This window comes from Thunnus thynnus, chromosome 17 (assembly GCF_963924715.1).
Source record: "Thunnus thynnus chromosome 17, fThuThy2.1, whole genome shotgun sequence".
Lineage (NCBI taxonomy): Eukaryota > Metazoa > Chordata > Actinopteri > Scombriformes > Scombridae > Thunnus > Thunnus thynnus.
The window spans coordinates 9,974,572-9,986,413 of NC_089533.1; the positions used below are offsets into that span (position 1 = coordinate 9,974,572).

Sequence of the window (11,842 nt, forward strand, 5' to 3'; positions counted from 1 at the left end):
GTTTTAACCAGTGGTTCTCAAAATTCTCACGTCAAAGATCTCTAAACTGACACAAATTAGACCACGGACCCCCACCTGATAAGATTTTCGCTTTTACACGTTTTATTATAGAAAGTGTATGAAACTCATGACCAAAATAGTCACACATTCTGTCATTGTGTTACTTATGGATGGAATTATAGAGAAAATAAGTTATTTCCCTTTTTGCTGGGGACCCCCTGAAACCCCCTCAAGGACCCTTGGGGGTCTCTGGACCCTACCTTGAGAACCACTGGTGTAAACCATAGTATGTGCAGAAGTACAGTAAAGGGAGTCCAGTGATTCTGTGTTAATAAAAACAACACTGTTAATAAATTCATACAAACTGTATTGGAAAGGAAATGTTTCTTTTAAGTAGACTGAGTTTTTACCATGTTAAATTATCCCCTTGGACATTTTCCTTTCATCATTTTAATGTAATTCAGGTTTAACTGGTGACTTTACACACAAGTATGCATTTTTACACTCGATCAGGGTCTTTACGCACTTGACTTCACTGCATATAACAACCCAGTGCAATTTTTTGACACAAAATACAACATAGAGTGTGTCTAATTCAAAATGAATGGAAAAACATAGAAATTGCAGCCTGAAATACAGAATGATAGGGCCTCAAGTGTGTTTCACATTTATCCTCACAGTAAGTTTCAAAATTGCTGTTGCACCTGCGTTTATCTTCAAAGTGGATGTTTGCCTGTCTGACAGCTTGTGTTTTTAGATACTCAGCAAATACACCTGAGCTTGATGAAATGTTACTTTTCACAATATTGCATTAAGTCTCCTGTGCAAAACATGTTTTCACATCACATCATTGAGATGATTTCATCATAATCATGCATACTCAGCTGACAGTGATGTAGCAGACTACTGCAGTTTCCTGGGTAACGCTCCATGTTGCAGCATCAATGATTCGTATCTAGTTCACGCTGCAGTGTATCATCACGTTCCATCTGTTCAAGTGACCCTTTGTAAACCGAGGCGTGATGATAGGAAGAAAACAATTTAAAACCTTTAAACCGCTCCAATCTCCAACTACAATCACAGTGAGAGGAAATGCATTTAACACATAAACCAGTACCTTCCTCACTTCAAATAAGGTCCAGATTGCAAAATTGCAGGTTCTAAAGTTTAATTGTCATGATGGTGAAGAAAAAGACACTGTCCTTCATGACACAATGCAAACAGATAAAATGCAATAAAATCTCCTTTTAGACTTCCTCAGGTGATCATTTTATATTGTGGTTAAGAGCTGTGTGGATGTTTGAGAGGAATTTGCTCTCATATGGTCCACAAGTATTTTTCAAGTGAACACAAAAGAATGGCTCATAAACATCATGCAGTCAAGGCCACTGTGATTGACATCTATTAGTGAGCTGCAGTGCCAGCAGCTTGTTTCCATGGTAACCTGTGTGGGTTTTTTTTTTAAGTGTCAATAATAATATAAAACATTGATCCCATGACCTAAGAAAGTATTAGGAGAAAATATAAGGACTTTATATATTATTGTTTTTTCTTCCCCAAGAGGATTTTCTGCCGCTGAGCTTTTAATGTCAGTAAATAACATTTGCTGACATTATTTTATTAGCTTATACCTTGTCAAAGAGATTCTGGAGACAGTTTAAATTGGATATTTGGTATAAAAGTATACTGTATGTATACCTTCGTAAGCATAATGACGCAATCTCACCTTAGTGGAAATGAGTGTGTCACATAAGCTTTCCTCCAAGATTAGGAAAGCAATTATCAGCGCCCTTCTAAATAGTTTTCACTTTCACAGCTTGTATTTAGATTCCAGATATAGCAACAGCATAAGTGTCTCCATTCTTTCTGTTTTAATGATCCCTCTTCTACTGCTTTTTTCCCTCATATTTTATTAGCACGGGTGGGGGCTGTGTAGTGCAGGCTTTCACGTGTATCCTCATTGAAACGCTCTCACCCTTCCCTGAGCTGGTTAGAAAGGCAGAATAAGAGCTGTCCCTCCCATTTTTAAACAACACACTGCAGGAATTGTGCGGTCCTAGCAAAAACAATATATATCTTGGAGGAAAATTGGAGGTAATTGGCCAGATGGGGTCACTACTGGCAAAAGACACAATTCTTCACCTTTGTCTTCATCCTTAAAAGAAATTTGACACATATTCACGTATTTCTCATCCTGTCTTTAATCCCCTCAGTTCGTTTCTGGTTGCTGAAATATGCCTTTTCTTGAACAACTGATAAAATGCTGTATAATCACACACATGTCCGAATCCTGATAGATGATGCTGACATCATACTGTATACAACGGCTTTGTATATCAGCATTTTGTACATGCCTTTAGCTGTAGGCAAGGATAATAGAGTCGTGTTGTTATTTGTTGTTCTTCTTTACTTTGTCAAATGATCAGTATGTGTGATCATCACTTAGATTATAAAAATCACACATATTCAATATCATATCATTTGTACAATACTTTTAATCTCCTTTCATTTCTCCTCTGCCACCTGCAAATAAAAAGAGTCTTAAAAAAAAAAACACACAAAGGAGAAAACAGGAGGAGGAGGATGACTAAAGAGTCTGCAACATGCAGTATATTGGCAGCATGTCCAAGTCTGCTTTGGGCTCCATTCACATTGATTTTTGTGCTTGCGTAGGCAGTGGTATTCTGAATTCAAAGGAGTTCTTTTTACACAGTAAATGCAAAGCATTGAAACCCATCCAAATCATGTATTCTATTGTATTTTAGTTACTTGTCATTCTATTTTATATAATAAAAAAAAACAGTACATCAGTGGAACAAATTATGCCTGTACATAGCTTAGAAGATCTTATGCTGGTATATGAAGTCATACTTTGTTCTGCACATGGTTGTTTATGTTTGGAGCTGTTTAAGCCAAGACTTCATTGTGTGCTATCTGGCTCTCAGCTGGAGAGACAAACAGTTGATTAAAGAATGCAATTAGCGTGGAACACGTTCTGTCAGCTCACCCGGCAGGGATTAAAGAATGTGCTCATTCGTTGCGGCAACCACGCTGTCATGCATATGTAGGGTAGGGGACCGGCATTTCCTCAAATGCCTGGTTTCTTCGAATGCCATAATGATCCAGAAATGTTAATATGAGGTCAGTTGAGTCATTTTTAACCAGACTTTGCATGTCAGCTACGGCCAAACTCAACTGCTGCTGCTGATAAGTGTGAAATAACACTGGCGAAGTTGTACAGCCAAATCCCACAAGTAAAATATTAATAACCACCTGCAGCTGAAGAGTTTTGACAATGAAGTATTTTAGATGCAGTTCTCAAGGTTCACACAGCTCATCACTAAAACACTGAAAAATCCCATTGATCCTCAGCAAGAGATGAGAGGGAAAGGACAAGTATTCAGGCACTTAGAGGACACAGTCATTGCAAATGCACCACTTTCAACAGTGCACAGGAGGTATCTGTTTTGAGATTCAAAACAGGACCAGGCATTGAGTCTTAACTTTCACAACCTTCCAACCAGCAATGACAGAAAGTCTCATCTTTTGAAGGTGTAGATAGATTCTTAAGGCAACGGTTAAGACTGGTGCAGACACAGACTGTGTGATGATGGTATTTGGCAAGAGTACATAGCACAGGTGAGAGATCATCAACAAAGTCAAGAGCTGAAATCCTTGACACACCACTTCAAGGCAGCAGGAACAGAAGAGAGGAGTGTGCTGCCAGAGTACAGCTCTGAGGAGAAACCTCATCAACCTTCACAGGCAGCGGGGAAAAGAAAGGAGCAGGATGCAGGTTCACAAGACAGCTGGCTGGCCAGAAATGAAACTGAACCACAGTGTGCTCTAAACAAATATTTAGAGATGTACTATTCATCAAAATGTCCTTGAAACTGAAAACCAGACACTAACAACCCAGAAAGAGATGTCAGAGCTATGTAAGTGAATCTTTCAGCATCCAATGAAGACTTTCCCTCTGCAAAACAGCCATGCAACCTTTAACGCATTAGAGATCAAAATGTTTTTGCTTTAGAAACACAGCCAGTGTTACACAATGAGAAAGGTTAAATGAATGAGGGTCTTCTGTTTCTCAGTTTCTGATTTCACTCAAACAGTTGCTGTAGTGACTCAGCCTGTAACTTTAATGCAAACAATTTTAGCACCACAAAAACAAAGCACTCTGCTTTCTACTTACAGTATATTTAGTGTATAAAACATAGTTATAGCAAAGTTAAAAAATACTTTAAATCATACATAATTTGTAGCACACTAGCTCAGCACAGTTTAATGATGGTACAATAAAAATTTATTTCATTTTCATTCAGAGAGATTAGTGTTAGAAGAAAATATACTAACAGAAGTGTGGTACTGGCTGTCTGCCACATGGTGGATGGAGCGTTTGACTTCACTAACTTCGGAGCTCATACCCACTGAAGGTAGAAGGTGAAGGATACAATCGGGCAAGTGTCTGTGGGCCATGACCCAGATACTTGTTTCCAGTCCTGGACTTCGCTGCACCACACCATGCACCACAGCATCATCTCCCATTTCAGTCCACACATGAGCCATGCACTCATTCAACAAAGAAACTGTGTTTCCTCTGTGAACCGATACACAAAGCTCAGGAGTGTAGAAGCTCACCAGAGCAGTAACATCTGGGACACTGTTTTATTTACTATGATTACACCCACGGTGGTAATGGTGTTTAGTGAGTGTCAGAGGGAAATGACGGTTTTTACTTGAACTAATTTAATCTAAAGGAGGTTCCCAAACCTAAAACCAACTGTGGTGGACTAAAATAGAATCATTTTCTACATGTGAAACCACTGTCAGAAAACTGTCTCCTTGTTTCTACTGAACTCAATGCAGAAATTCCTCTAAGTTTTTTAAAAATATATTTAAATGACATCAATGATGATTATTAAGAACAAACTCTGTCATTGTTTAAGTTGTGTAAATGCTTGCTTCACATGCTGTCAGCGTGATTAATGTTTGTGAATATTGCACCATCTACAGGTGAATTTCTATACTTCACACATCAAAGACCAGGCGATGTCTGCCTGGTTTTATGACCTTATTTTTCCTTAGAGGCCTGCCTTGGTTCAAAGGTTGCATTTGTTGTTTTATTTATTTTTTTCTGAGAAAAAAGACAGAGCAAATACTTCACTGCGGACCGGCCAATGAGACCAGCCATACATCACTAACTCACAATGTAACAATATTAAGGGTATATGAGATCACTGAATGGCTATGTATTGACTCAAGTTAATCTGTAGACTCCATGGGAGAGTTCTTTTCAGCACAACAATACTGTGTTATTAAAGCTTTAAAAGGAAATGAACACTTAAGAGATTTCAGGAATAGCACTAACAATGCTGCTGAAACCTTTTATACGTGGGTTTTGGGGGAAAGAAGTATAAAAGCTGTGTCACAGCTGACTTTAAATAGAAAAGCAGGAAAACCTCAGTTTGCCTATTAACTCACTCAAGTTTCCAAATAACTTTTTTTTTTCAAAAAACCCCCGATGAATGAAGAGTAGCCAAAACATTCCCAGAGCACAGGGAGGCAACTTCAGAGTTATAAGGCAGACAACGCCCTCAGCAAATAAAAGTACTGTTGTGAGGACTGAGACCATCTGATGTTTCCCTTGCTGATTAACAATCGACCTTCTGGCTGAGTTTCACCCGAGGAATGCACAAGTTGCCCTTCTATTGTGTGAATCCAGGGCAGATATAATCCCCATTACTACTTTCCAGGCATTCATGGGGCACTTATCAGAAATTAGGTGCTCATTTACTGCAAAGTCTTTTCAGGTTTTAATAGTAGTTTTTGTGTTTTATTGAAACAACATTTGATATAAGGGTATCTGCAAAAATACATCTCATTATGTACTGTCACATTAGGTAAAAGGGCCTGATAATGATAAATTAAACAGCTTTGGATTTGTTTTTTTTTTGTTTTTTTTAATATTTTACATTACTCCTGTTACCATTATTACTGTAATATGTATTTGCAAAAGGCACACAAGACATGCAGATGCATTTATTGTGTCAGTAAATATTACACGTTGGTTGTTGGTAGCCACAGAGGAAATCTGGCCATAAGGCATATTTCCGGATGAAAGGTGCTTTTCTCAAACATTTGGCAGCGTCTCTGTCACACTTGCACAGCAGCTTTTCACATTTGTCCTTCACATCATCTGCAACGAAGAACATAAACGTCTTCTTTCAGTGATAAGCTGAAAAGAGGATTTTCACTAAATATGCATGCTTTTTGTTGTTTCCATCATTAGTGTTTGTTGCAAAATCTTGGTTGTTACTGCTGCAAACAACTCTAGCTTTATTCATTTTCCTTCTGAATCGTTAATTTGGTGCAATTCCTCTAAGAATGAGAGAAATCTGGCTACTGAACTGAAACACACACAAGTAACAAACAGTTAATGCAGATATTGTGAATATATGTAATTTTACATTGATGTATATAAAGAAAATCATAATCAACCCACTGTTTTCAGTGCTTAGGTACACTTTATTAAGGCTGTTCCTATTTATAATTGTAATTACTGTGGATTAAAGGAGGCTTAAAATAACATTAAATACAGGTTATAAGCATCCACTTCTTTCCCTAGAATCAGCTGTCTGCATACTGTTTTCATAGCACCATGGGTACACGCACACATAGCCGGATCTGTGTTTCACTTTTATGTTTACTCCTGAAGGTGTGTTATGCATGTATGCAAAGCATGATATTTAATGTGCTGCCACTAAACACAAAGATCAAAAAGCAAACATATGGATATTACAAACAAGGCTTAAAAATGCAATACCACACTCAGCTGTCTTGTCCTCACATGTCCACTGATACCGGTCTGTTTTGGTTTGGCAGCCGAAACGTTCGGCGACTCCGTAACAGCAGTCATGTCTGTGGCAGCACCTACATACAGAATTAAGACAATTAACAGCATGATAGATGTGTTGTTTTGAAGGCGGCAGCAGTCAGAACTCAATTTAGACCAGACAGGGTCAAGAAAGCGATAGGTGGATAGTCCCAGTGCTGTGGTTGGAGTCTAACCACAGCTATTTTAAAGGCAGGGCAGGATCACCACATGAGTTTACAAAACAGATAGTTAGCAGTTAACTGGTTTGAGGGGGCTTGACGCTTTGTGGTGAAGAAGGAAAAGAAGGAGTCGGCAATTAGGATTTGGGTGTGGAATTTTTGGAGCTCTTTTGAATTGCTGTACCCATTGGACCATGTGAGTCTGCTGAATTTGGGCATCATCCTCTCCTTCCATCCCGTCGCACAGCATTTGTGGTTCAGTCGACTCGTTCACAAACAGAAACACTGTGCACACCAGCAGGATGTAGGATGACTGAGAAGAACCCAAATCATGTGTGCCCACCATGGAGGGCTATAATGCACGCTGAATGATATACTTTGCACCACATAATGTATAGGTGGGTCATATATAGAGTGTCAATTGGGTGTTTACATTTTAGTCTGCATATGTGATATTTTCAGAAAAAAAAGATAAAAGCAGTCTTGACATTGAGTTGTATTTTCTTCTGTCAGCTTTGAGAGGAGTGTGATTAAAGCCCTGGCTGGTGCCTCACCAGTCTGCCTTGTCTCTGGGCCAGCCTTGACCACCCAGTCCGCAGTAGCATCCGTACATCATATAAGCCAAGGCAGATCTCCCTGTGCTGCATTTGATGGCTCCTGCCAGCTCGAGTAGCCCTCTTTTAGTCCGCTGGGACCCGCGTGTCGTCACAGAGGCCACGGCCACTGCAAGAGAAAGAAACCGTGTCATATTCTTCATAAAATTAAACATAAAACCCTGCACAACGACACTGCTCGGCCCTCTGCATGTATGAAGTCCTTTTTTCTAATTGGCTACAGAATCAAAGAAATCTAGAAAGGTACATGCATATTTTTTAGGCTGTTTCTTCACAAGAATATGTGTTTCTGCAGCCCCAGTGAGCCCCTGTACAGCACTCACAGCACTGACCTTACTCTTACTCACAGCTATCATGAATACAAAAAAGATATACTGTGCCAGAACAGCTCAACCAGGTCCAGACTTAGAATAATGGGGAAATATGGAGAGAAATTAGTCCTTACACTGGTGTTGAAAGTGTGTTTCATTATCCACAAATAAAAACAAGATTTAGAAATGTGAGTGATTTCCCAAAACATACAATATCTCATCACCCTTTAAAGTGTTTTTACATGGAATATTTCTGTTATGGCTTTAATTTTGGCAACTTTAAATTCACTCACTGTACAATTCAAGCTTGTAGAGGCTGTTTCCCCTTTCCTGACCCCTAAAGACCAGCTTATTGACTGCCTCTGTCCTAACAATTCATGAAGCAATTTTAATTGTGTTTCTGCAGGTAATTAGTTCAGGACAGGACTATGTTTTTATGACAGTTTCACAAAAACCGAGCCAGCTACAGCTAGGTGGCGAACTTCTTCTTTGTCTGTGTGGTATCAGTGCGAGCGGACTAACAGTGGGTTGTGGTCTCCATGTGCTAGTCCCAGCAAGTAGGAACCATGGAGTGACATCCATGTGGATTCTTCTCTGTAGCGACTAACAAGCCATCTGAGTTTTCCAACATTTGTGGATCAGAGGCTGTGAAAAAGACACACAAATATAATTGTAAATGAATTCACACATGTCAGGTGATCCATGCACACATATTCAAAAATCTGTAAATAAAAGCAAAAATCATTTATATGCACAGGGAGCTTTTCAAAAGTTAGATTAATGACGTTGAAGTTGGAAATATATATTCAGATTAATGACATTTATTCAAGTTGGGAATTTATTTGTAAAATTGTATTACATTTGTTTATGTTTTTTTTGTTTGGTTGGTATTTGTTCGTGGAAAATGCATTTGTTAACATAAACATAAATTACACACAAACTGTCATACGCATGCCGTACTTATTTCTGATTTTTATTTATGGATCAAGAAACATGCATTTGTCACCGTTATGGGGACTAAATTCTCTCTGTACTATCCCATTATTTCAAGTCTGAACCTGGTTGACGTGTTCAGACATTCATGAGGTGTAAGATGTGAGTAAATGTAAAGTCAATCATCTGATTCACTACTGTACAGGTGCTCTGTGTGTTTCAGATGTTTTACATTTGCTCTAATTGGTTGGCATTTGTTTGTGAATTGGAAAATGCATTTGTGAACACCATGAATTACCCGCAAATTGTCATACAGGTTTGTACATCTTGTTCTTATTTGTGGATTATGAAACATGCATTCGTCACCAGTATAGAGATAACATATATTTCTCTAAATAAAGTATAATGCTGTAGTTTCTTTTCATTTGCTCCCTTAGAATAACATTTTGACTGAATTACTGTGCAAATACAAGTGGTTTCCCCTCAAGCCTGTAACCTGCACTGACTCCTTCTGTGTTCTTAGAATAACTTGGATTTTTTTCCCCCCACTAGTCATAGCTCCACTTCAAAGTAAATAATGAACTTACCAGATAGAAGGAAAATTATCCGGTAAAACGCAGTCATGGCATGCAACAGGCGGCTGAACTCCACAGAAAGTGTTGTTCACTTCCACTCGGTGAGCGTATGAGTGGAGAGCTTTTTTTAGATGCTGTTTGAATAATCTCTTGAGCATCACCATTGGCCAGAGGCTAATCCAGTGTTGGTAAACCTGTGCTCCCCCTGGAGGAAACAGCCTGGAGTTTTTTGTGCTTCTTCTCAAGTCTTTGGGACTTGAGTGTTTGTGTGTGTGGATGAATGATGCAAAATTGTGTTTTCTACGAGATATTTGACAACAAACAACAAATGAAAAGACGCAAGATTGTGTCTATCATTTGTTTCATTAATGTATTCGCAGTTTCTTGCCTAAAACTAATATTCATTGTCTTTAAGGTTGAAGCATCACAGAGAAAGAAGGTTCATGACTTTCTTACTGAACTGTACATAACAGGTAAGAAGACAGAAAACTAAAAGACTATAAATGTTTTTGACAAGAGTCATCGCGGATGATGATTTTAATGCTAGATTTTTTAATACATAATAGTCCAAATGTATGTGTATACAAAATAGATATGAAAAATGCATTAAATAGAAAAACATACTTGTTTCAGACTATAAAAAACTGTTTAGCTACACAAATTCCCTTCAGCTGCAGAGCTAATTCATGTCATTCAGCTACTGTAAGCAACACAATATATGGTTCCAGTTCCTCACAACAAATACAGCCAGACTTGATAATTACAGAAAATACACTCTAATAATATAGTTTTTCCTGAGATGTGCTCATGACTCACATCCATCCTCTTCCCCTTGTGAATAAACATGTCAGTGGAGTGAATAGAAAAGGCCCTCTCTCCATAAAACAAACACTCAGGACACACTGTAGCTATCATTATTGTCAGCATGATTTACTGAGCAGCACTCCGCTTGTCTAAGTTTAACAGCAGAGATCATTTAGTTGACAAATTGCAGACCTAATCTGGAAATGGAATACATTGTTTCATATCTTTACTTTTCATCTTTTTATTATGTTTTCGGAGAGTGTATTTTCAGTTGTCACATTGTGGACTTCTTTTTCATTCCTAATGTGTTAATGTCAGGGAATCATAAATCATCAATGTGTCTTTTAAATCATAAAAAGACACACACTGGGTTTTGATAGCAGGGGATACGTTCTTGTTTTGTTTTTTTTTGTTTTTTGGGATGCAATTCTTCAGTGATGCCTCTGCACAATGTGAGATAAGTGCCTCCCCCTGGCAGTTATTATATCTGCCAGGATGACTGCGCTGCATGAGCAGACACATCCCTTGATCCCTGTGTATCTGATTATTTTGAGCTCAACCTTTCCATTGCCACATACCATATAGCCATCCTATCGGGCTAAACACACCTGACTGAAAAATGTAACCTCAATGGAACAATATGAACAGTGAATAAGTATCAAATGTGCAATAAACTGATGTTATCAGAAAGCAAATACCCAGACATAGAATGGTGTTTGCTGGTTTTCTCAACATTAGCATCCTGTAAAGCTGCAGGTGAGATAAGGCATGAATTTGAGACTTCTAAGAAAAGATTCAAGGAAAAGTTTTCAGATTAAGTGAGAAAAACTCAAACTAGAAAACAGGATAAATGACTTTCAGTCTAAGAAAAATGAAGAAGATTATGACAAGATCAAATGTTACTTTCTGATTTTGATTTAAGAAAAAAAAACTGTGCTGGAAAATAAATCTCTTAAGAACACAAACACACATTATAAAAGTGTAAATTGATCCTGTGCTGCTTATATGCAAACCACTGACAGAACTCTGAAAACTATTGTTTTCACTTTGGCATAATGGATTTGACTTTTCACACATTACATAAAAAGCAAAGAAACATTTTTTTTTGGTACCAGAGGATAATTAGTGCTGTGTTAGAGAGATGTTTGAACTTTTTGTTATCAGTCCAGCTGGGAGTCCGTGGATGAACTCTTCCTGAATGAGAATCAGACAGTATCCCCGAATTAATTTAGGGAAAGAAAAAGAAATCAGCAGATGATGAAAAGTAGGAAGATGTTAAGTGGTTGGCTGTCTGCCTCCTCATGCAGATGTTTTTTTATATCTCATCAGGCTTGTTATGGTAAGTTTTATAGAACCCAATGCACAACCAATTTATACATGACAAAATGAAAATGAACAGAAGAAATTACAGATACAGAAATTAAAGAAAAGGAAAAATTGGTTGGACTTGTTCAAGAAATAAGAGACTGTTATAGAAGGGTCGTTGCTTATCCTGCAACTAGTACTACTTTTATAATAGTACAGATATTACAGATGTAACTTGCAAAGT

At 38.1% G+C, this 11,842-nt stretch overlaps 1 protein-coding gene across 1 annotated transcript; it reads right to left on the reverse strand.

Moving 5' to 3' along the window:
• Nucleotides 1-5,942: 5,942 nt before the first annotated feature.
• pla2g10 (phospholipase A2 group X) lies at nucleotides 5,943-9,590 on the reverse strand. The gene is made up of 4 exons (XM_067570363.1): nucleotides 9,502-9,590; nucleotides 7,611-7,779; nucleotides 6,827-6,933; nucleotides 5,943-6,199 (listed from the first exon to the last, which is right to left on the reverse strand). The coding sequence occupies exons 1-4, from the start codon at nucleotides 9,536-9,538 to the stop codon at nucleotides 6,051-6,053; spliced, it is 462 nt and encodes a 153-aa protein (XP_067426464.1). The 5' UTR covers nucleotides 9,539-9,590; the 3' UTR covers nucleotides 5,943-6,050.
• Nucleotides 9,591-11,842: the final 2,252 nt, after the last annotated feature.